Here is a 25,865-nt window from a genome sequence, read left to right on the forward strand (position 1 = left end):
ATAGTGTTGGGAGTTTTCATGTACGGGCTACCACAAGGCTTCTTGTTCAGAGAAACACTGGACTGTGTAAATATTGTTTAAAATGAAAGGGTACACAGACATCAATATCTTCCCTTGTAAGGCTTGCAGTAGATAGATGATTCAACCTTTGGGTAGAAATTGCTTTGAAATCTGTTTAAGCATCCATTTCCTTAATTTGGATTAATATGGCTTTCTGAACGTTTAAGTGGTTCTTTACACACTTGGAGAAGGGTTAAGGTTACTGATAAAAATATTTTAAAATGTGAAACAAAAATTCACCCTGATGCTGATTTTAGCTTGACTGAAATCCAGAATATATTGGACAGATTTTGAAACATATTTCATTAAGGTGAAAGGCTAAGCCTTTAGAACAACTGCAGGTAGAAGAAATTAAACTTGTATATACACTTTTTTGGTTTGCTAAATGTAGTCTCAACCGCTGCCACTGAAATGACTGATTTGGTAGCATGACGGAGTAGTAGATATGAACACAGGTTTGTCTGTCTGAATTGCTCCTAGCTCCCACTTATGAGCTAGTTGATTTTGGGCAACCTCTTTGAGCCTCAACATACTTCTAGGTAGAATGGGTAGACTAATAGCATATTATTACTTCATGTGTTTGCTGTGAGGATTAAATGATGTATCTTGCATGTAGGAAGAACTCAATGAATGTTGGCAATTATGAGTCAGTGGACTTTCTTTCCTTGTTTTTATGCAGCATTCCAAGATAACAATTTAACAAAATGGGATAGTTTTCTCTTTGTAAGTAAACATTAGATCGTTCTCACTCTCATTAAAAAAAATCTAAATCTAAGGCTTTTAGAGATCTTTGCTCTGCAGTTGTGGGTGATGTAGGCAGGACTGGTTGTGCTATAGAAATTGTGTCACTGAGATCAAAAGCCTCTGGCTGGTACTCATGCCAGTCCTATGTGAACATAACAGTAATGGTTTCAGGCCAATGCTTTATTAACTTCTCTTTGAGCCTGAAGAAAGGGATTTCAAACTAAATTAAGGACCCGTGAAATGGTATTTTTGTTATTGATTTGCAGGCTTCAAAGACATTTGAATATTTGAAGAAGGGGAACTCTTTGTCTCTAACTCACTGAAATATTTCGATGTTTCAATGTTTTCGTACTTTAAAATCTCTTTATTGCTTTTTCCCCCTTGGAATAAAAATAACATACAGTGTTAAATAATGTTGAAAGTGAAAGTCTGCTCTTATCTCTTTTTGCTAGAGAACCACTATTAACAGTTGGTGTATTTTCCTCCAGATTGTTTTCAAAGCATGTCCTGATATCATATTATTATTATTATTTCTCAAGTAATTGTAAGTGGTCTACATTTAAATTGTGGCTATAATAATAATAGTACAAATTATACTATGAAATATGAATTAAAAGAACCTCGTATTTTCAAAGTAGACCTAGGAGTTAAATCAGAATGTCTCTTAAAGGTTCCATCATCATTTGCTTGTATAAGCTTATAAAATGAGATCTCTCTTCCCAGAACTGGTATATGTTTATCTTGTATGATTCATTTGATTAGTGGATATATTAAAGGACAAATATAAATCCAAACTCACTTTTATTAAATGTGGTGAAGGATATGGAACAAGGAAAAGGCCACCTAACAGGAAAGGTAGGGTCTCTTTTGCTTTCTGCTTATCAACTGCTGTTGAGGGATTGATATTAGAATAATTCTTTCATTCCGGAAACTCTGGAAAATGAGGCCAACAATAATGTGCAAACAGAAGGTAAATCATAGATAAAAATGTAAACCTTTACAGCCTCTGCTCTAGTAGTAACTGGCATGTGCATCCATGGTGATAATTTAATGAGCTTTTTATCCCGTTGGAAAAAGTGACACGTCATTTATACATCGGGACATTTACACTGTCGTCAGCAACAGGAAGGATTTTACTCACTGGAGCTAGCAGCTATTGCAAGATGTTTTTTATGTGTTTGTTTTCCTCAGCTTTTTTTTTTTTTTTTTTTTGCGGTACGCAGGCCTCTCACTGCTGTGGCCTCTCCCGTTGCGGAGCACAGGCTCCAGACGCGCAGGCTCAGTGGCCATGGCACACAGGCCCAGACGCTCTGCGGCATGTGGGATCTTCCCGGACCGGGGCACGAACCCGCGACCCCTGAATCGGCAGGTGGACTGTCAACCACTGCGCCATCAGGGAAGCCCCTTCCTTAGCTTTTAATAACCCCATCTTTAGGGTCTTCCCTTTAATCTATTAATTGCTACTACCTCCAGCAGTGATATTAAATATTCAATGACCTATTACGTACCTGTGCTGCCCAGCTTTGGACAGGGTCCTGGAGGTGCCCTGCCATGGTTGGCAGTACCTCTGGCTGCTGGAGGAACACTTGAAGTGGTGGTGTTTGGGGGATTAAAGCTCAGGAACAGCAGCTCTGTACCAACTGAGGTACAGAAGTATTTCAGTAGTTTCACAATTGGTATGGTGGTACCATCAGTATTGACTGTACATTTGCCCTAACGTCTTCTGTACCAGAGGATATTGACTACTTCCCGTGAGGTATTTTTAAGCACCATCAGGATAATTTTAATTATTTTTCCCAGTTATACTATTAAAACGTGCCTAATTCACAAAATGTTTTAAGGGCATGTGTCATTTCTTTGGTGCTTAGAGCTCAGGGAATAGCATTATATGAATATCTTTATATTCACATCCAAATTGGAAGCATTCACTCATTCATTCATTGAACAAATACTTTTTGAGCACCTACGACACTGCTCTAGTACAAGGGATGCAGCAGAAACAAAACAAAGTCTCTGCCTTCATGGGGTTTGTATTCTCATGGAGGAGATAGATCATAAACAAATAACTATATATAATGTCAGGGGGTACTATGAAGAAAAGTAAAGCAGGGCAACGGAGATAAAGGAATGGGGCTGATGGAGTGGGCAGTTATTTTATGTAGCATGGTCAGAGAAAACTCCATCGACAAGACAACATCTGACCTGACATCTGGAGGAAGTAAGTCATGTGAGTGCTTGGGGTGAAAGCCTTCTCGGTAGAAAGGACAGCAAGTGCCAAGTCCTGGGGCTGGAGTGTGTCTGGTGTACTCAAGGAACATCAGGGAACCTACTATGGCTGTAGCAAGGGAGATGGGAAAAATAGGAGAAATAGGAGGGGACTTTCCTGGTGGTCCAGTGGTTAAGAATCTGCCTTCCAATGCAGGGCACGTGGGTTAGATCCCTGGTTGGGGAACTAAGATCCCACATGCTGTGGGGCAACTAAGCCCACGTGCCACAACCACTGAGCCCGTGCACCACAACTAGAGAGCCTGAGTGCCACAACTACTGAGCCCATGTCCCACAACTAGAGAGAAGCCTCAGCACTGCAAGGAAGAGCCCGTGTGCTGCAATGAAAGATCCCGCATGCCGCAACTAAGACCTGACACAGCCAAAAATAAATAAATAAATAAATATAAAAAAACTGAGGTCAGAGAAGGAAGAGAGGGGCAGAGGGCAGGCAGAGCATGTCAGACCTAGTAGCCACGGTAAGAATTTTCAATTTAATTCTAAGAGAAATTAAAAGTCAAAATGGAAGTAACTTTGAGCAGAGGAGTGACATTATGTGACTTTTTTTTTCTTTTTTGGGCTGTGAGGCTTGTGGGATCAGCTTGAGGGATCTTAGTTCCCCGACTAGGGATTGAACCCGCACCCCCTGCAGTGAAAGTAGAGTCCTAACCACTGGACTGCCAGAGAATTCCCTATGTGACTTATTTTTAAAAAGATCACTCTGACTGCTGTGTAGAACACAGACTGAGGCAAAGGCAGGGAGATCAGTTGAGAAGCTAGTATAATAATCCAGCCAAGAGAGGATGGTGGCTTGGACCAGAGTGATGGCAGTGGAGGCGGGGACAAGAGGTCAGGACTTGGCTACATTTGAAAGTAGAGCCAACAGGATTTGCTAATGAATTAGAAATGAAATGTAAGAGAAAGAGAAGAGTCAAGGATGACTCCCAGTGTTTAGAAAACTAGTACAGTATGTCCTGACTCCCCATGCAGAACCAGTCTTGCTTCTACATTTCTCTTTATCACACTGTATTGAAATGATTTGCTTATATGTCTGCTTCCTTACTAGACTCTGAGTTTCTCAAGGGTACAACCTGGATCTTAGTGATGAACAAGGAAGATTTTTATTATCCCTGGAGATTAAGGAGAAAGTGGAGATTAGAGGGTCATATGTATTGCAGGAAAATGGAAGGGGCAGGAAGGTAGTCAAGTGTAGCCTTCCTAGCTGGGGAGCCTGGCAGGCTTGGGTTTGAATTGTGGCTCCATCACTTGTAGCTTAGGGACTTGGGGCAAGTTATATGAACCTCCTTCAGCCTTAGACTATGTAAAATGTGAATAATACTAATAATATCACCTCATAAAGTTGTTGTGAACACAAAAGAAACTCTATATTCATTAGCAATCACTTCCCATTTCCCCCTGCCCAGCCCCTGGCAATCACGAATCTAATTACTGTATAGATTTGTCTATTCTGACTATTTCATATAAATGGCATCACACAGCAAGTGGCCTTTTGTGACTATCTATCTTCTTTCATTTAGCATAATGTTTTCAAGGTTCATCCATGTTGTAGCATATACCACATTTTGTTTATCCACCTGTTGGTTGACAGACATTTGAGTTGTTTCCACTTTTTAGCTAGTATGAATAAAGCTGCTATGGGCATTCATATACAAGTTTTTATATGTGTGGACATATGTTTTCAGTTCTCTTGAGTATATACTTAGGGTTGAAATTCTTGGGTCAAATGGTAATTCTATGTTTAACATTTTGAGGAACTACCAAACTGTAGTTCAAAGCAGGAACATTGTCTTACAATCCCACCTGTATGAGGCTTCCAATTTCTCCACATCCTCACCGACACTTGTTATTATCTATTTTTTTTTTTTTTCATGCGGTACGCGGGCCTCTCACTGTTGTGGCTTCTCCTGTTGCGGAGCACAGGCTCCAGACGCGCAGGCTCAGCGGCCATGGCTCACGGGCCCAGCCGCTCCACGGCACATGGGATCTTCCCAGACCGAGGCACGAACCCGTGTCCCCTGCATCGGCAGGCAGACTCTCAACCACTGCGCCACCAGGGAAGCCCGTATTTTATTTTTTTGATGCTATTGTAAATGGAATTGTTTCCTTAATTTCATTTTCAGATTGTTCATTGCTAATGTATAGAAAAACAATTGAGTTTTGTATATTGGTCTTGTATCCTGCTCTACAGAAAGTTTTAACTTCACTGAGGAGCAGAAGACATATTGGAAGTGTTTCCAACAGGTCTTCAAAAGTTTCTATTATATGCCATGTGGTCAAATAGATCAGTGACAAAGCTACCATTTATCAACCACCTACCATGTTATTTCCTGTGTTTAAAACCTCCCAGGAGCTTCCCATTGCTCTTACAAGAAAAAACAGACCAGAATCCTTAGCATAACCTCTAAGGTCCTGGGTGACCGGGCCCTTGTCTACTCTACAGGCCCACCCCTCATTGTTCTTCCCCTGACCCGTGTCTTCCTGCCAAACTGGCATCCTCTACTTCCTCTAAATAAACATGCTTTTTTTTTTTTTTTTTTTTTTTGCCTTAGAGTCTTCATTTACACTGTTCCTCTAGCCTGCTCATTACCCTCTATCACACTACCACTAGAAAAGGTAGTTTTCTTCCTAGTAGACAAGATTGTAATTTTCCCAATGTTTATAAACGTCTGTCCTGTGAGGTAGATTATGTCTATTGTTCACATCTGTGTCATCAGCACCTGGGAGAGCACCTGGCACATCACTGGAGCTCAGTAAAGGGAGTGGATAAACAGTGAGCCAGGTACATTATGTACAAAATCTCACTTGTCCTTATGATGCACTTTACAAATGAGGAAACTAAAGCTTGATGAAGTGAACTGGCCCAAGGTTACACAGCTGGTAAATAACAGAGACATATTTCAGTGAGATCAGTTAGATTGTATGGGAGTTTAAAAATAACTCCTCTGGGAAAGTAGTGCTCATTTTAAAATTTGTTTTCTAGTGGAGACTTTTCAGAAACTGCAGAAGGCAAAGGAGATTTTGACTAATGGAGCAAGTCGAGCCCGCTATGACCACTGGAGAAGGAGCCAGATATCGATGCCATTCCAGCAGTGGGAAGCTTTGAGTGACTCGGTGAAAACGGTAGGTTTCTCTCTGGGATTAACTGAATTTATGAAGCTCAGGCTGCCCCTGGATTAGACTCACATAGTAGCTTAAAGAGTCAGCAGACAAGAGGAGAGAGAAGACCAAGAGGCTGGTAGTATCTAGATATAACACAGTGTCCACAAAATCCTGTGAAGGGAAAGTCAGTACATCAGGGCCAGAAGAGCCTCTGACTACATTTGTCAGTCTCTTTGGCTGTTTGATTCAGTATATGTATATGCTCCCCGTTATCATTTACTGTTTTATACATTCTGATAACTGCGCTTCTCAAGTTGCTCATATAATACTGCCGAACCTTGAACCATTGCAAATTCATATTCTCCATCTTTTTAGTTCATATGAGCCTGTTCTCTTCTCAAGGCTTAATAAATTCAATAAAAAATAGGACCTGGGCTTCCCTGGTGGTGCAGTGGTTGGGAGTCCGCCTGCCGATGCAGGGGACACAGGTTCGTGCCCCGGTCCGGGAAGATCCTACATGCCGTGGAGCGGCTGGGCCCGTGAGCCATGGCCGCTGAGCCTGCGCTCCGCAACAGGAGAGACCCCGACTGTGAGAGGCCCGCGTACCGAAAAAAAAAAAAAAAAAAAAGGACCTAATTAATCAAAGAAATCTGTAAATTATTTGTAAATTATTCCCATTATTAATGCTGTTGAAAGAATTGTTGGATAGATGCAGAGAGACTTTATAAACCATTGTGTTATTTTCCTTCATGGCATTAGAAAAGCTAAATACAAAATAATCTCTGTAATTACTGTGTTATGTATTTATTTTGTTCTTCCATGGACCTTTGTAGAGAAAATATAATTTTAAAGGTTTTTATATTCTTTTGTGTGTGTGTGTGTGGTACGCGGGCCTCTCAGTGTCGTGGCCTCTCCTACTGCGGAGCACAGACTCCGAACGCGCAGGCTCAGCAGCCATGGCGCACGGGCCTAGCCGCTCCGCAGCATGTGGGATCTTCCCGGACCGGGGCACGAACCCGCGCCCCCTGCATCGGAAGGCGGACTCTCAACCTCTGCGCCACCAGGGAAGCCCAGTTTTTACATTCTTAGACATGATTTATTTTCTGGCTTTTTTTTTACAGGGACATTTTTCAATAACATGAGACATAGAATGCATAAGTTACCTTATAAGGAAGTCTTAAGGGACATATTAGAATTAGTGTATAAAGTGATTCACATCTCTTGAATTATAGCTCTTCAAGGTTACATTTAGATTCCTTCTGGATAGTTTTTATTTTAAGGAGACTTGAGCAAATTGTTTTGTCACTGATAAAAAACCTGCAACAATGAGGGAGGGTCTTTGAAGTAATGGAGAAGAACAATGGAAAACTCTCAAGGAATGTAGTTAAAGCCACTCTACATAACATGTAAACTGTTTTCTTAATCTCATTTTGGAATGCAGTGTATATTCAAATGGTTTAAGGTGGGTTAAGTATTTATGAAGGACTAACCATAAGATGGTTGAATATATACACAAAATAACTAGAGAGAATCTCTAAAAAAATAGTGACAGCTTCACATACACAAAAATAAGATTTTTTTCCTTTACATTGTGTATATCCAAAATTCCTTGTTAACACTGACTAAATAAACATTGTTCTGCCACCTCTACATAACTATTTCTAGTCTCTTGAGTGCTACACACTGTAACTGCTACTGAATTAGTGACCCTTGTTATTTTAATGCCTTTTGATTTATAGTTCATTTTGCTTGATGATCCACTGAACTCTATTACTTAACTTTAACTGCTAATATCAAGTTAGCTGAGGATTTTTCAAAAACTCTTCTCCAAGCCCCTGCTCTAATTTATATTGCAGACGTCTTTCCATTAAACACTAATGTCCTGTCTCCAAACACATCGTTTCTGCTTAGAATTTAGCTTAACTATGAACTCTTTGAGGTCTTACAATAATTACATATCAGATCTTACTGGCTGCATCATTAGTCTTGTCAGCAAACTTGAAATAATATGCTGGGCTAGCATTTGGTTCAGGATTTATTTTTATTAGTGGTACAAAAATGATGAGATGCATATCCTCCTATTTTAAATCAGCAGTGATATTTTTCCTTGCACAGTCTTTGGGCTCAACCTTGTCGTTTCTGACTTACTTTTGTTCTATTCCTCAGTGAACTTTGAAACCCCTATACCAAATTTCATGTGTTTTGTACCTCATTCGATAGATTTTCTGAAACTTCCTTTCATTCCTTTCTGTTCTAATCCTCACAGTGACTTCTGCATGTGAAAACCTCACCTCTCTCTACAACATTTTAGTTGTTTTTTTGTGTGTGTGCATTTCATTTGTCCATCCTTTCACACTCACTAGAGAAATTAATAACAATTGCCATACCTAGTATTGCTCATCACCTATTAGATCACTATCTTTTTGTAGATAAACATCACCATTAGGGTGTTTGGATTAGGTATATTACATAGGTCATTCTGACAATAAAATGGTTATAATTTAGGATTATAGATGAAATTTTAGGTGACGTTTATCTAAAACACATCTGCACGTTCTCTTGCCCTAAAAGTGCAGGACAAATCACAATGTACTTTTGCAGCGTCACACAGGTTCATAATACAGGAATCTCCTTGGGAGAATTCCTCAAATGAACCATAGCTTCAGGGTGGACACATTTCTATCATCCAAGAGTGATGAAACTCTAACTGGTATTTTTTTTTCCTCACACCAAGTCCCTGTCACTTCACTAGCTATTAAGTTTTGTTTTCCATTTTAGAAGTTCCTCCTGATAGTCTAATTGTAAAAATATTTTAAGAATTCATTCAGGTTAGTGAATATGCTGGAAATTTAAGTCTAGATATGTGATGTTGGTTTAAAAAAAGGGACTATGAAGTGAGGACTTCAGTAACTGTGGCCTTTGGGATCTTGGAATAACTTGAAAACAGACACCTTTCCAGCTCAAAGAATCTCAGAGAAATCATCGTTGTCTTGCTAAATGGTTTTACCCCAAGGGATCCAGGGTATGAATGGCTCTCCCTCTTGCTCCAAAATATATGGCTTTAGGATGGTTGTGGGAAAATGGTTGCAGTCAAAATAAAATTCTGAGAAAAAATTCTCATAAGTCGTTAAAAATGTCCCATGCTGTACCAATTGCTACAAATGCTTTCAAAGTGTTTACTATAGGTCAGTCATTAACCCTCACCACCCATCTAAGGCAGACTGTAGGCACTTTTATTCCAAAAGAAAAGTACTGAGGCAAGAGTTGAGGGCTTCCCTGGTGGTGCGGTGGTTGAGAGTTCGCCTGCCGATGCAGGGGACACGGGTTCGTGCCCCGGTCCGGGAAGATCCCACATGCCGCGAACCGGTTGCGCCCGTGAGCCATGGCCGCTGAGCCTGCGCGTCCGGAGCCTGTGCTCCGCAACGGGAGAGGCCACAACAGTGAGAGGCCCGCGTACCGCAAAAAAAAAAAAAAAAAAAAAAAAAAAGTTGATACATTGTATACAGGCCACCTAGCTGACCTGTGATACATACATCTAACGTTTTCAGCTCTTGATACATTTTATACAGGCCACCTAGCTGACCTGTGATACACACATCTAACGTTTTCAGCTCTTTTCACTAACTTTCCCAGTATCTTTCCCCCTCCACAAACGAAGCCACTGGCCAGCCTCCTCTATTCCGCTCACATGTAAAAAACCCAAGAAACTAAGCAAACAAAACAACAAACCAAACCAAGCAGATTATATTTTACACTAGCTGAGGCCATTGCCTCTTTTTAAAATTAACATTTTTATTTTGATATAACACCTACAGAAAAAAATGCTCAAAACCTGCATTTACAGTTTAGCAAGTGGCTGTGAAGTGTACACTCTGTATACACCACCCCTCACCCCAACACACATATTACTGGCACCGAGAAGCTCCCTCCTTATATTGGTACATTTTGGCAACCACAACTCAATCTAATTTTTAAACTCTAGTTGTACATATGTATAATCTTGTCATAGAAAATTTAGAACACACCAAAAAATAAAAAGAAAGAAAAGAAAAAATAACTTCACAATGCTGCCATGCAAAGATAACCCCTTTTGTATTTTAGTACATTTCCTTCCAGTGTTTTCTGTCCTTCATTTGTTAGTGTGAGAACCGGTTACACTGAATGGTGGCAGTAACTGCTTTATGGGGTCTTTTTTTGGGGAAGAGGATTCAGGATGACGCTCCTTTGCAGTTGGGGAGAGATAGGTTGAATGTGGGAAGAAGTGAGTTTTCAGGTTGGATTAGGGCAGAAGGCTTGAATATACTTAAGGTTTTAGGCTGTGTACAGGCTATATTGCCCGCCAGTCTGTATATTTTATGTATATGTATCTATCTATATATTTATATATCTATATTTGAATATATCTTTCCAGCTTTTAATTTAGTTGAGATCATGCTATTTGTGATCATATTGGCTATTATTTATAAACACCATGTCATTAACATTTCCCAATTCTCTTAAAAAACGATGATGAACAGATTTGTTTAAAAGAGTCCAAGAAGGCATTTTACCCCTTTGTACTTTCTTTGTACCCCTTTCTTCATGGTGAGGTACTTCTCCTGGCTCCTGCCTGTGTGCACAGTGTTAAGGCTCCTGAGACAGGTGGTAAGAAATTGTGGTATCTCTCTAAGCTCTTTAAGGTGCTAGTGATCTCTGCCCCTTCCCCGCCACCTCCCACTTCCCACCTCCCTCCACCCCACGTAGCGAACTTGGCCAAATACACACATAATGGGCCACTGCCTGCCTACGTTGATTTGTTTAAACTAGCAAATAAAGTGGTGCTCTGGGGAGAAGCTGGCAACCGCAGTATTTTGAGATAGTTCAGACCTCAGTGCGCTAAAGATGAAAAGCCTGATGCCCCTTGCAACATGGGGCACGTGTGTAGCAGAGGCAGTGGCCCCTGCCATGGTTTGTGGCACAGTTTTTTTTTTTTTGTGGCACAGTTTTTAAATGTCACAACTTCTGAGCTTATTCGCTAAGCCTTGGACTTTAGAAAAATCAATGTTTTATTTGGTTTGGTTTCTTTGCTTTGCTTTTATTCTGTTTTTTTTTTGCAGCACAGGAAAAGAATATCCTGGATATTAGGAGGATAATATATTCTGGGTTTTAAAGTTGCCCAAATATGTGGCTTATGGGTTTTTCTTGGGTTTCTGAGCAACAGAGGTAGTATGCTACAGTTCAGCAGTGCTTCAGAAATAGCATCCCACAATATCCAGATGAGGTTTCAAGAAACAGTTATGTTTATTATTTTGGTTGATGTCAGGGCTAATTATTCTACTTGAAATATTCTTGACACAGCAAACTCTCACTCTTTCTTACTCTGTATTCATCTATTTGTCTTTTCATTTATCTACCCATCCATCCAATTTTAAACATTTTAATAGGAAACACAGGGAGTTTCCTGACGGTCCAGTGGTTACGAGTGGTGCTTTCACTGTTGTGGCCCAGGTTCAATCCCTGGTCAGGGAACTAAGATTCTGCAAGCCGCACAGTGCAGCCAAAAAAAAAAAAAAAAAAAGACAAAGGAAATACATATACAGGACACACGTGAAAAAGGTACAAAAGGATGTATGGGGAAAAGTAATTGTCTTGTGCTTTTGTTCCATTTTGAAGATCCATTTTTCATTTTTTCCTCACTCCTGACACTACCATCAGAAGCCAGAGCTAGGCTGGAAAAATTACACCATTAAGTTACTTGACAAAGGACCACCACCCAAGTATATTGGACGCAGTTCTAGGATGTCAGGTTTCTGGGGGGTGTTTTCAAGTGTTTTGGATATTGTGTTTGTCTAAAAATATAAAAGTTTTACCAGAAGTTAGTGGGCAATGCCCAACACTTGATTTATGGTCCCTGATTTTTTAAAATTGTAAATTAAAAAAATATAATAAAACAACACTTTTGTTAAAAAAAATCAAAATAGTACAATAGGATATGTAATAAAAAGTGAGTCCATCCTTATTCCAGACTCCAGTTCTACTCCCCTCTCTCAGAAAGCCACCATTGCAGCTTCTTGTGTTTCCTTCCAGAAACCTTCCATACAGTATACACATACACATTCATATTATTATTAAAAAATGGAAAGATATTTAGAAAGTTCTCATTATTTTGATGATAACTGGACTTTAAGTGAATCCACTTAAAATTAGGACAAATATTTCACAGTAAATATTGATTGACTTTCTGCTTTGTGCCATGAGTTTTCTTAAAGAGAAGATGTATAACCCAGAATTCTAATATTTGCCAACTCTTCATTGATCATGGCTGGATGGAAGGTCACAATAGTAGAGTGGGGATAGTAGTTACAACAGTAGTTAGGTTTAATCTCTGGCATGGCTCAAGGTACACAGCCCAATTGTCTGTTTTTTGATAGTAAAATACACAGAAAACTTACCATTTTAACCATTTTAAAGTGTACATTTCAGTGGCATTCAGTACCTTCCCAATGTTGTTTACCCATCATCACTATCTAGTTCCAGAACTTTTTCATCACCCCAAAAGGAAACCCTGTACCTGTTAGCATCACTCCCTATTCCCCTCTCTCCAGCTTCTGGTAATCACTAATCTGCTTTCTATCTGTATGGATTTGTCTATTCTGGAATTATACAATATGTGCATTTTATTTCTGGCTTCTTTTACTAAGCATAGTGTTTTCAAGGTTTATCCACTTTGTAGTACTTTCCTCCTTTTTTATGGCCAAATAATATTCCATTGTATGAATATGCCACATTTTTGTTTATTCATTCACGAATTGATGGACATTTGGATTGTTTCCACCTTTTGGCTCTTGTGACTAGTGCTGCTATGAACACTTGAGTTTAAGTTTTTCTTTGAACACTTGTTTTCAATTCTTTTGTGTCTAGGAATTGAATTACTGGGTCATATGGTAATTTTATGCCTAACTTTCTAAGAAAACATCTCATTCTTGGAATCTCTCTGATGCTGGTCCCTTTGCTTTCTACCAGGATATGGATTTCTCCTTATATCATTAGTTTTCCAAATCAGTGAGGATTAATTGATTAACATCTGAATTAATTAATATCTGGCTAATAGTCAAGTCTAACATTTTGTTAATCAGCACTATACTAGTAGGTTAGGTGTTACCACATATTGAACTTTAAATATAGAAACTATATAATATTGATTTTATATTATACATCTGCTTTCAATTAATGTAGTCAATGCACTGGGCTACCAGAGGTAAAAAAGATCTGATGTTGGAAGAATCTGACCAGGCTCATACCAATAAAATTGAAAATGAGGAACTGAATGAGCAAAAAGAGATAAAGAATGAGGAGTTCGGTCCAACCACAGAGAAAATGGAGCAAAAAGAATCCAAATCCATGGAGAAGTCATTCTCCTCACAAAATCCAGATTCTCCAGGTAAGTCATGTCATGTAGCTTTGCAGAACAGAGAAGGTGTGAAATTAAAAGGCTCATTTTATATTGTATTTATTCTCAACCTTTCCAGCTACATAGTAGTGCCAAATATAAGGGCTGGTTTAGCACCTTAAAAGATACTTACCTAGCATTGACACAGAAACTAGAAGATATATTCCTTAATACATTCCTTGCAAGGGAAAACTTGAGACATTTCTGGGATCGTCATCGCTTTACTAAAACAGTACTAGCTAACATGTGTTGGGAATTTACCATGTGTAGTTCTTTACATATATTACTTTACATCTATTATCTTGTTTAATATTAATTTTACATATATTAATTTATTTAATCCTCATTACAAGTTTGTGAAGTTGGTACCAATATTATAAATTTATTTATTTGTTTTTATTTTTGGCTGTGTTGGGTCTTCGTTACTGTGCGCCGGCCCTCTCCAGTTGCGGCCAGTGGTGGCCACTCTTCGTTGTGGTGAGCGGGCCCCTCACTGCGGTGGCCTCTCTTGTTGCGGAGCACGGGCTCCAGGCGTGCGGGCCTCAGCAGTTGTGGCACGCAGGTTCTAGGGCGCAGGCTCAGTAGCCATAGCGCACGGGCCCAGTTGCTCCATGGCATGTGGGATTTTCCCGGGCCAGGGATCAAACCCATGTCCCCTGCATTGGCAGGCAGACTCCCAACCACTGCACCAGCAGGGAAGCCCAGGTTGGTACCAATATTATTCTCATTGTATAGATGAGAAAACTGAAGCCTAGAGAGGTTGAATAATTTTCTCAAGGTTATCCAGCTTGTATGTGGCAGGGGAGAGGTCTGAACTGAGGCAGTTTGGTTGCAGAGTCTGCATTCTAAGGCATTGCACTATCCTGAGAAGATACCTTACCTGTAAGTAGATTTATAGACATCTGACCCATGTATATATCCATTGAAGCAGGGTATTACAGAGGTTAAACTCTTGGCTCCCCAGCTATACAACCTGGGTTCATATCCTAGCTCTACCATTTATTATCTGTATTACTGGGTAAAAGTTACTTAACTTCTCTACACTTCAGTTTTCTCATCTACAAAATAGAGATCAGAATGGTACCTTCTCATAAAGTTACCATGAGGATTAAATGAGACGATCCATGCAAAATGCTTAGCACAGTGATTTGCCTATGGCAGGCCCTGGATAATTGTTAGCTATTGTTATCATTTCTTTGTCTATCTGGCCATCCCACTGTATTTATCTTGTACAGGTGTGTTATGTACACACACGTTAACTGTCCTCCAAATTCTTGATTCTCATGGTTGTGATACAACACCCCACTAGAATTTAGCCTTTAAGTAAAAGGTTCCTGAATGTTCTCGAACACTTCTTACAAAAAAGAAGATAATTCGATAGTTTGTGGTGAACTATAGTCTTTCTAGAGACAGTCACTTCAAAACTCTCTCTGGGGAGAACTTTTACATGCTCACTACTTGTTGGGAATAAAGATTCTTAGAGCTTCCTTCAGGTGCCTCTGCTGGTTACCCAAGAGATCCTTTCATAGAGCCTGCAGTTGACTGCATCAGCCGCATAACTGGCAGTGGTTATAATATAACAAACCAATCAAAGCAGAAGCTCGAATGTCCTAAAAACAGTGTTTTAGGCAAACATACACATACAAACACCCACCCACAGGCATTCACAGGCAAACACGTGAATGTTTCTCCATTTAGCCTTGGAATGTTCAGATCTGGGCTTCCGGAACCCTTCGGGCCTCCCTGTGACTATATGTTTCAGATTCAGACCTATTCTGAGTTCACCAGAGTTGAGGGGGTTGATCACGTCAGATTCTCACACAGAGGCCCCACTTAAATCCCTTTCATAAGATTCTATAAAATTCTCTTTCTTTTCAAAAAGAGTTATTTAGATATTTAAAAACCCCAAAGTAATATGAGCTTATCATTAAAAATTCAAAGAATCACATATAGACAACAATTTAGTGTCTACCCTAGTCTCATCCTTCTCTGCTTCTACTTCCTGAAGTAACCAATGCAGATGCCCAGGTGTGTCTCCTTCCATAGCCTTTGTTTGTCTATGCTAACAAAGGCATGTATAAGCATATGTTCGTTTGTGAGGGCTTTACAAATAAAGAATGGGGTTATACTGTGCACATTCCTCTCTGTTGTACAGTAGCTAAGAGCACAGACTCTGGAACCAGAGCCTAGCTTTTCCCACTGATGAGTTGTGTGACCTTGGGCAAGTGAGATAACCTCTCTGTATTTGCATTTTCTTATCTCTATATATTAGTTAAAATGTTTGTGTCTACCTCTACCTTGTAAAGTCTTTTTTTTTTTTTTTTTTTGGCTGTGCTGGATCTTTGTTGCTGCGTGTGGGCTTTCTCTGGTTGCGGTGCGGGGGTTTCTCATTGCGGTGTCTTCTCTTGTTGTAGAGCATGGCCTCTAGGCATGCTGGCTTCAGTAGTTGTGGTGTGCGGGCTTCAGTAGTTGGCTCATGGGCTCTAGAGCGCAGGCTCAGTAGTTGTGGCGCATGGGATTAGTTGCTTGGCGGCATGTGGGGTCTTCCCGGACCAGGAATTGAACCCGTGTGCCCTGCATTGGCAGGTAGATTCTTAACCACTACGCCACCAGGGAAGCCTTTTTTTTTTTTTTGTAAGGTCTTTCTGAGAAGTAAATAACATATGTAAAATATTTAGACCTGGTACATGGCCATTGCTTTTTTTTTTTTTTTTTTTTTTTTTGCGGTATGTAGGCCTTTCACTGCTGTGGCCTCTCCCGTTGTGGAGCACAGGCTCCGAACGTGCAGGCTCAGCAGCCATGGCTCACGGGCCCAGCCTCTCCGTGGCACATGGGATCTTCTCAGACCGGGGCACGAACCCGTGTCCCCTGCATCGGCAGGCGGACTCTCAATCACTGTGCCACCAGGGAAGCCTGGCCATTGCTTTTTTAACGTTAGCTTTTATTACTATGGGACTCCTCCTTAGACCCTTATATTTAGAATGAACTCATTAGAATGAACAGCTGATAAATATTCCACAGTGTAGATATATTGTAATTTACTCAGAACAAATTGTGATGCCAGTTTTGATACCCTCACATTGTGAAATGTATTCTCTTACTGTGGTTGAGGAATGAAGCAGAGGGGGTGAGAGGAGGGAGGATCACTGTTTTGAAAGCTGTTGTTGGAGAATAAGAATTACGCAATTTTGCTGAAAGCTGCATTTACCAGTATTTTCTTAATGTTGTTTAAGAGATTATTGGCTGTTCTGAGTAGTGCCTTAAAGTTAGGGTTTCATATGCCAAAGCACAGTTGCCTGATTATTTATAATTTCATTTGACTGCACTGTAAATTTTTATAACATCAGCATTTAAGAAATATTATTCATGTCAGCTTTACCAAGCCCTGAGTGGCTTCCCACATAACTTTTCAGCATTTTTGTTAATTTCCTCAAGCAGTGCTTGATATTTACTTTGAAGTTTGCCTTTTGATGCCTCTTCTGTGATGAGCTTCTATTAAATAGTCCCCATGATTTTCTGATTCTTCATTGCAACCAGGAAAATAAGGAGCATGGCATCTGAAAACCCATGTGCGAGACAATCTTACTTTTACTTTCTTTTCATTTAAATATGCAATAAATGTGCCTTCTGATGAATACAATTCTAGAATCAAACATCCTGGAGTAAAATAAAAACAAATGTAGCAGATGCTGTTGATGTGCTAACATATCCTCTGGGCATTGCCAACCCTACGGCTCCCACCAGAGTGCTTTCTCCGGCAGTGAGTCCGGCTTGGCAGCAGTGAGCGGGCAGTTAAGTACCAGGGAGTAAACACGCTCTGGGTGTAGCCATCGGATGATAATGAATGGGAGTGGGAGGCTAAATTCCCCAGCGCCTTCACCCCTCAAGTGGAATAACTCTCAGGGGTCTTTACAAACTTGGTTCCTTTCCCTACCAGGGTCTCCTGGGATCAACTAACTCCCCAAGTTAGCCACTTGAATTCAAGTTCTTGTCTGGGGTCTACTTCTAGGTGGACCCAAACTCGAAAACATATTTTCAAACTACAGAAATAACATGTATTTAGTGTAGAAATGTGAGAAAATATGGTCAAGCAAAAGGAAGAAAATACAATAACTTGTAGTCTTACCACTTAGGGAAATATGTATTATTGTTATTTTGGTATATTTTAAGATATGTTAGTATACCTAAAATGAAAAGGATATTACTGTACATATTTTGTGTGTGTGTTTCAATTACAGGTTGTCAGAAACAATTTCCTTTTTGCTTTTTCCCCAAATGGCAATTCTTTAGATTTTTTTCTCTGATAGTTCTAAAGAAAGTGCAGATCCTATTTTGCTGGGATAATCACTGTCAACCAGTCTGTGTATATTTTTCCTACTACATATTTAGATAATATTTCAAATATCGATGGAGGCATATTTAATATATTATTCTGTAACCTGCTTTTACATCAGCAATATTATAAAAGTAAAAAATGATACAAGGCATACTTGTTCATCGCAGAAAAATAGGAAAATACAGATAAACAAAAAAAGAGTATAAAAAATGAAAATCATATCTATTCCAACTCTTCAGGAATAGTTACTGTTAACATTTAGGGGTAATTACTTAGAGACTTAAAAAAATTTTATATAAATACCCATGTAAATATGAATTTATGAATGAGATCATGCTGTCTAAACTGTTTCGTAACTACCAGTTACTTAGCAATATGTTACGAACATTTTTCTATGATGATAAATATTAAAACATTGTTAATGATTATATCAAAGTCTTTTAACCAATTTTCTATTACTGAAGATTTAGACTATTTCTTTATTTTTTAAACATTTACAAATGGTATCATAATAAACATCCTTAGAGTTAAGTCCTTGAGCACATCATGATTATTTCATTAGGATACATTTCTAGAAGTAGAATTATTGGCTTAAAGGTTTATATATTTTAATGAGTTTGATAAATATTGCCAAATTGCCTGCTAGAAGTTTTGCCAGTTTACACTTCCTCCAGTAGAGAATGAAAATGACCTTTCCTCTAATTTTCCACAAAGTTGTTTATTAGAATTAAAAAAAAAATCTTACTACTGTGGAATAAATTATTTGTATTTCCAGGGATCCTTTCCATTGACCTGCTACTTTTGACAGCTGTTTGAAAGTAGTTTCTAATTTGCTTGCAGATGAATTGTCAAAATTCCCACCACTGGAAGTATCTATAAATATCTTTTTATTAATAAGCATTTAAACACGTAAGGCCCTCTCATCCATATAAACCAATTCCTGTTCATAAGGATTCAATAGTCTGCTTATCCATTTCTGTAAGATATTACTAATTCATACCAAAGACTTACCCTTACATTTCACTTACTGCAATGAAATCTAATCAACAAGCTGTTTTACTATTATAAATAAGCTTGACTTTTCCTACCTCTGATTTTAAAATATTCTCTTCTCTCTTCTACAGGTTTTTCAGATGTGAACTGTTGGCACCTTCGTTTCCGCTGGTCTGGGGATGCTCCTTCAGAACTCCTGAGGAAATTCAGAAACTATGAAATATGAAATGTCCCTGCTCCACAGGGGGGAGAGGGAGAAGGAGGGAGGGAGAGAGACAAAGAGAGAGAGAGAGAGATCATTCCCTGCGCTGCCAACATACAGGCTTTGTTCAAATCTTAAAAATGTCATGTTTGTGAATTGCTGAGTACAAATTAATTCCTCCACCCTTGATCCTGTTCTCTCAATATGTTTTCTAAACAAGAAAATTTTCAGACTAGTTTCTTTCAATATTTGAGTAAATTACGGCTCTTAGATCCAGAGTAGATTGTATTATGTGCGTTTTCCTGTTAATGTTATTTATAGAAATCCATTAAAAATCGATCTCTATATTTAAGTATTTCATTGATATACCATGATCTTTATGAGTGCTAGATGTACAAGAAATGTTTTCTGACTCTGGATTTAAAATGAAATGTGAAATTACTTGTCTAAACTCCATTGAATAAAATAAATAATTTTCCCAAACTTCATAATGAATTTATAATTCAACTGTATTTTGAAAATAATTTGAATAAGTATTTCTACTTCAATCTTAATAATTATAAATTTAAAAGGTTATTATTCATTTGAGAAAATGTTTTTACAAGATTTATTATATAGCAGGTGATAAACTTATAAACTATGTTCTAACTATGAAAATGGGCCTGTTACATAACACATCCTTTTTAGGTTGGAATTACTAGGTTTGCCATGTGTAGTCTATGGTTATTTTTTGTTTGGAAACAAGTGAATGAAAAATTAAGAAGAAAGATGATTTTAGAGCAGGGGTTCCTTGGTCAAAACAGAGTTTTCACTGGCCTATAGCAAAATGAAAAAAATACAAATATAGGAAGTTTTTTTTTTTAAATAAATCTATTTATTTATTTATTTATTGGCTGCGTTGGGTCTTCGTTGCTGTGCGTGGGCTTTCTCTAGTTGCGGCGAGCGTGGGCTACTCTGTTGTGGTGTGCGGGCTTCTCATTGCGGTGGCTTCTTTTGTTGCAGAGCACGGGCTTTAGGAGTGCAGGCGTCAGTAGCTGTGGCGTATGGGCTTAGTTGCTCCACGGCATGTGGGATCTTCCCGGACCAGGGCTCGAACTCGTGTCCCCTGCACTGGCAGGCGGATTCTCAACCACTGCGCCACCAGTGAAGTCCCAGGAAGTTTCTTTAAAAAGCAAAATTATTCAAAAATTATGTCCTTCCTACCTTTGTGGTTTAAAATGTGCTTTTTTTAAAAAATTATTTATTTATTTATTTTTGGCTGTGTTGGGTCTTTGTTGCTGTGCATGGGCTTTCTTTAGTTGCAGTGAGCGGTGGCTACTCTTTGTTGTGGTGCACAGGCTTCTCATTGCGGTGGCCTCTCTTGTTGCGGAGCACGGGCTCTAGGCACGTGGGCTTCAGTAGTTGTGGCTTGTGGGCTCAGTAGTTGTGGCTCATGGGCTCTAGAGCATAGGCTCAGTACTTGTGGCACACGGGCTTAGTTGCTCCGCGGCATGTGGGATCTTCCCGGACCAGGGCTCGAACTCGTGTCCCCTGCATTAGCAGGCAGATTCTTAACCTCTGCACCACCAGGGAAGTCCCTTTTTTTAAAAAAAAAACTATTTATTTATTTATTTTTGGCTTTGTCGGGTCTTCATTGCTGCGTGTGGGCTTTCTCTAGTTGCAGCGAGCAGGGGCTACTCTTCATCGCAGTGCATGTGCTTCTCATTGCGGTGGCTTCTCTTGTTGCAGAGCACACGCTCTAGGTGCGCGGGCTTCAGTAGTTGTGGCACATGGGCTCAGTAGTTGTGGCGCACGAGCTTAGTTGCCCCGCGGCATGTGGGATCTTCCTGGACCAGGGCTCGAACTTGTGTTCCCTGCACTGGCAGGCAGATTCTTAACCACTTCGCCACCAGGGAAGTCCCCCAAAATGTGCTTCCTTTTATGAAATAGTATCATAGTAGATTGTATTGGTTTGTTGGGCTGCCATAACAAAATACCACAGACTGGGTGCCTTAAACAATACTTCTCATAGTTCTGGAGGCTAGAAGTCCAAGATCAAGGTGTGTGCATATTTGGTTTCTTTTGAGGCCTCTCTCCTTGCTTTGCAGATGGCCACTTTTTCCTCATAAAGTCCTTTCTTCTTATAAGGACAGCAGTCACATTGGATTAGGCCCCCACCCTAAAAGGCTCCTTTAACTTCATCTCTTTAAAGACCTTATCTCCAAATAAGGTTACATTCTGAGGTACTGGGAATTGGGACTTCAATAAATGAATTTTGGGGGAACACAATTCAGTCCATAAAATAGATGAAACCATTTTTTTTTTTTTAACAAATACAACCCTGTATTGGTTCCCTTAATATTATTATTATTATTATTATTTTTGCGGTATGCGGGCTTCTCACTGTTGTGGCCTCTCCCGTTGCGGAGCACAGGCTCCGGACGCGCAGGCTCAGCGGCCATGGCTCACGGGCCTAGCCGCTCCGTGGCATGTGGGATCTTCCCAGACCAGGACACAAACTCGTGTCCCCTGCATTGGCAGGCGGACTCTCAACCACTGCACCACCAGGGAAGGCCCCCTTAATATTATTTGAAGTTCTGCTGTTTTGTCAAATCCAAAAGTCAGGGCCAGACATTTAGAGAATTTTTCTACCACCATTTTACTACTTCAGTAAAATGGGATTTGTTACTATATCTGCAAATTTTATTTCAAAGATAGAAAGTAAATGCAAAAGAGATAGCACATTAAATGAATCAAATGAGCTTTAGGACTACAGTTGCCTGTCATAATGCCTGCCTGACCCAAGCGGGCACTCAAATAAATGCCAGATAGAATAAGTGAATTTTTCAATCTAAGAATCAAGGTTGTAATTTTTTTCTCTTTTTTTCCCCAGTCTGTCTGATTTACAGCACTGGTGACTTCTAATGACTTGTCAAGGGGAAAAACACTCCCACTCCCATGATCTGCTCTGCTTTTGTCGCAGACATATTTCCCAATTGTTGACAAGACTGAGCGCTTGCTCTTGTTTACTTTCCTCTCCCATGATGTTTGAAGCCTCCACATAAGAAATGAGAAATAGTGTCACTTGAATAGGGGTTTCTGATGGGTCAGGCTTGTGCTAAGCACTTTATTTGCTTGATCCCATCTAACTTAGTAGACCTTTCATTCTTAAATACTCTCCTGAACTCAAAGTTTAAAAAGGGAGGGGACTGTGCTTTGATAAATAGTGTTTCTCTTTGAATGAAAAGAAAGAAGAAAACTGGACTTTTCTTAAGTAATTTGTTTGAATGCCCCAGTGTGTCCAGCACAACCACAATTGTATATATGTGTAATAGCACATTTTCAAAGCCATTTATTTTTGGATTATGGCTTGACTTCATGGCATAGCAAACTGATTATGAAAAGACAATTTTATATAAAGGTGATGAAGCTCTTGAGTCAGCTCTAAATGGTAAAGATAATTAGTTTCTCTCATATTTGATATTGAATGAATGAATGAAGCATATATTTCTTGAGAACATTATTATGTGATATATATCGTACCAGTGTTTGTGTAGGATATAAAAAATGCTTAAGTCAAGTTTATGCTCTCAAGTAGTTGATAATTTAGTTTAATAAGACAGGTATCTGAATATCTTATAGTTTAAAAGGAGCACTTTGCATTAGTTTAAGTACGTAATGTGCTTAGAACATGCTGGGCACATAGTAAGCACTACGTGTACTAGTTACTATTCTTATGTGTTAAACCTTGTGATAATCAATTAACAGAATTGTGGCCTCCCTCCCTCCTCAATCCCTTTCCTCCAGTTCTCCATCTCAGAGGCACTGTTTCTTGCCTATCCTTCCATAGATATCCTGTGCTTTACACACCGTACATGTGTTTCTGTTCTTTTCTTTACCCAAATGGGAACAGTACCCTGCTGCGCATCGCCCATTTATTCAGTTACTATGTACTGGAGATTTTTCCATTTTTAATATGGAAGTGCTACCTTGTTCTTTTTATCTGCTACATGGCTTTCCATTGTGTGGATGAACCATAATTTACTTAATTTGTCTTCTATTGAAGCCTTTCCAGGTTAGTTACAGGCATTTTTTTTTTCAAACACAAATAGCAATGTAGTGAATAGCTTTACACACAGTATTCTTATATATGAAGTATACCTGTAAGATAAATACCTCTTACTGGAATGAATCAAAGAGCATGTATGTACATTTAGAATTTGATTACCATATTCTTAAGCAAACAACAGATGCAATTTGGCAAGTTTCAGAGATCTTAGGGCCACTGAATTGGAAAACCCAGAAAACAGTGTGCGTTCATTGGGATTCTTGTCTTTAGTCTTTTTCACTCTAGGATAGACTCCGTTGAGTGGCTCAGTTTGAAGCACTATGCTTATGGAAAAATTTACCCAGCTGCCCCCCCACTGCCGTCTTCCCAGGGAGTGCCCAAGATATAAAGCAGTAATAAAATCAGAGTATACTTTTCTTCTGGTACCTTCCACAGAGACAGGACGAGATCAGGGTGTTTTTTCAGTGTTATGGCTTCTTGTCTTCTGGGTGTCCCGAAATGTTGAAACACAATTCTAAAACATTTTTTGCTCTTTTAAGGGCAACTCAGTAGAGCAACTCTGGAAAACCCAGGCAGAATTCACAATTTCCTATGATCCCAAACAGTTTCCAGTCTCCCATGGACATATACCAGCCTGTCAAAAACATGTCCTTTGACGAGCAAATTAGAAATGCAAAAAAGACTTTGCAGATATTTCTTGTAAAGAGAGGGCTGCATCAGGGGAAGATAAGGTTGTTTTCCCGCTTGTGAATTTTCATATCCTTTCCGTGCCCAGATCTGATGGTAGTTACAAGATCAATCACAGCGGCAAGTGTCAATGACTAATGCAGTTATTGAGAGGGGTCTTTAATTTCCTGGAGGCAAACACCATCACCCGCCACGTCCACATCACAGACGAGAAGATGCCAGGGCTACTGGGGAGTCAGTGATGGAAGAAATTACAAAACTGATGCAATTACTGAGAAAATGATGAAATGTCTCACAAAGAAAGGCTTCAATTTCCTTCAATTTCAGGTTGTGTGATATGCATCAGTGTGGCTGTGTCTCTAGTATTATTCTCAGCTCCCTGTGTCTTCTTACCCTCATGGTGGGAGAACATTTTGTAACAGGAAGATCATCCTCACCCTTTCTCCTCCCACCCTGGCTCTTTCATTTCTTCCAATGTTTTTTGCTATGATGATTTCTTTTATTAATTAGCAGCCAAGAGTAAATGTTTTCACAGTGGAATCTAGGTTAGGTTTATGGAGAACTAGATCTTTTTCTGTTTTTTTTTTTTTTTCTTTTTTTTAGTTATAACTGATGGTGGGATTTAGGGCAAATCACTTGAATTCTCTGATTCACTTTCTTGTACCTGTGGTTGAAATTAAGAATCTTCTCTTCATAGAACATAGGCTCTTGGCTCAGGACCAGGTCCAGAGTTGGCCTGTTTAGGGCCTTGGGTGGGAGCCAGGAGAGCATGGAAACTGATAAGGAGTATGTAGTCCAGAAGTAGAAGTCAAGGGTTAGTGACGACAGAGAAGGCAGAGAAAGCAGACGTGTATTTTCCCATCATTCTTTCTAATAACTCTTCCTTTCTTACTGTTCTTTTAAGTAAAAGGGCTGAGATAGAAAACGACAGATTACAATTAAGTGTGTATACCTAGATGCACAGCCTTAAACACCTCAATTATCTTTTTTACATTCAGCTGAGTTCGATATCATTCTTGATAGCATCCCGCCTCTGACGACAATGGCGATTTGTTTTCGGAGTATAGTACAATATTTAAATACTTTCCAGCTTGTTAGACTATCAGAGGAGGCTCTAAAACAGGGATAATAAATAATAACAACAACTCCTACCTTTACCAGTTTCCAAAGGATTTTCTCATGTATCTTGTTGTCTTGTTGTCACAACTAACTCCATTTTCTTGAGGAATTTGTACCTTTTGCTACATCCTAAAACCCACAATAGAATGGAAAACAGATTTTAAAATTTAATTAAAAAAACCCACTTTTTTTAAACCAGTGTTCTCAATCTTGGAATCCACCTGGGGAACATGAAACCCCTGTTACCTGGGTCCCAAACCCAGAGGTTCTGATTTAATTGGCCTCTGTGTCAATCCCAAGGGCGTTGGGTTTTCACAGCTCCAGGTAACACTAAAGTGCCATGTGGTTGAGGACCACGTGGCTTAAACAAATAGGTTATACGTGAAACGGTTAACGTCTTGATGTCTCTACCTGTATACAGGAGACCAGAGCTCTCCTTTCCGTGCCACCAATTATTTCAGGGGCTCCCCACGGCCCCAGAAGAACTTCATTTGGGCTCCCAAACAGGTCTATGAGTGGCAGCTACCGCCTAGCCTTCGCCAGGGTTCTCTCTGGCTCTCATCTCCAGCCCACGAGGCCGCTTGGAGCGCCCCCTGCTGCCGCTGACGGGCGCTGAGCGTCTGTCGGCGGGAAGAAAGGCCTCCTCCGGGTCCTGTTTCTGAGGCTGGTTCTCACGGTTTTCAACAGTTCCCCAGCGGCTAGGACTCGCCCCCTAACCTACTGGTCAAAGATCTTGACTTCCCGGCTTGACTGGGAGCACCGACCTACCTCTCTCCTCCCGTCCACCTCCTCTCTCACTTTGGCCTCACCCCAATGCCTTTCTTCTGCCAACTGGGGGCGGGTTGGAGGGGCGGGGCTGCGG

At 39.8% G+C, this 25,865-nt stretch overlaps 1 protein-coding gene and 1 long non-coding RNA gene across 2 annotated transcripts in view; one reads left to right on the forward strand and one right to left on the reverse strand.

Annotated features, from left to right (window-relative positions):
• Window positions 1-19,624, forward strand: part of DNAJC12 (DnaJ heat shock protein family (Hsp40) member C12) — a 33,728-nt gene extending 14,104 nt beyond the window's left edge. The window contains exons 3-5 of the mRNA XM_079900260.1: window positions 6,071-6,210; window positions 13,405-13,609; window positions 19,079-19,624. Of these exons, the coding sequence (XP_079756386.1) occupies window positions 6,071-6,210; window positions 13,405-13,609; window positions 19,079-19,173 (440 nt within the window). The 3' untranslated portion in view covers window positions 19,174-19,624. The remainder of the gene's footprint in view (window positions 1-6,070; window positions 6,211-13,404; window positions 13,610-19,078) is intronic.
• On the reverse strand, window positions 18,971-25,823 carry LOC307175288. The gene is made up of 3 exons (XR_013824288.1): window positions 25,772-25,823; window positions 25,037-25,132; window positions 18,971-19,143 (listed from the first exon to the last, which is right to left on the reverse strand). It is a non-coding gene; the product is annotated as an uncharacterized lncRNA (long non-coding RNA).
• Window positions 25,824-25,865: the final 42 nt, after the last annotated feature.

The sequence above is a fragment of the Stenella coeruleoalba genome (genome assembly GCF_951394435.1).
Source record: "Stenella coeruleoalba genome assembly, chromosome: 16".
Classification (NCBI taxonomy): Eukaryota; Metazoa; Chordata; class Mammalia; order Artiodactyla; family Delphinidae; genus Stenella; species Stenella coeruleoalba.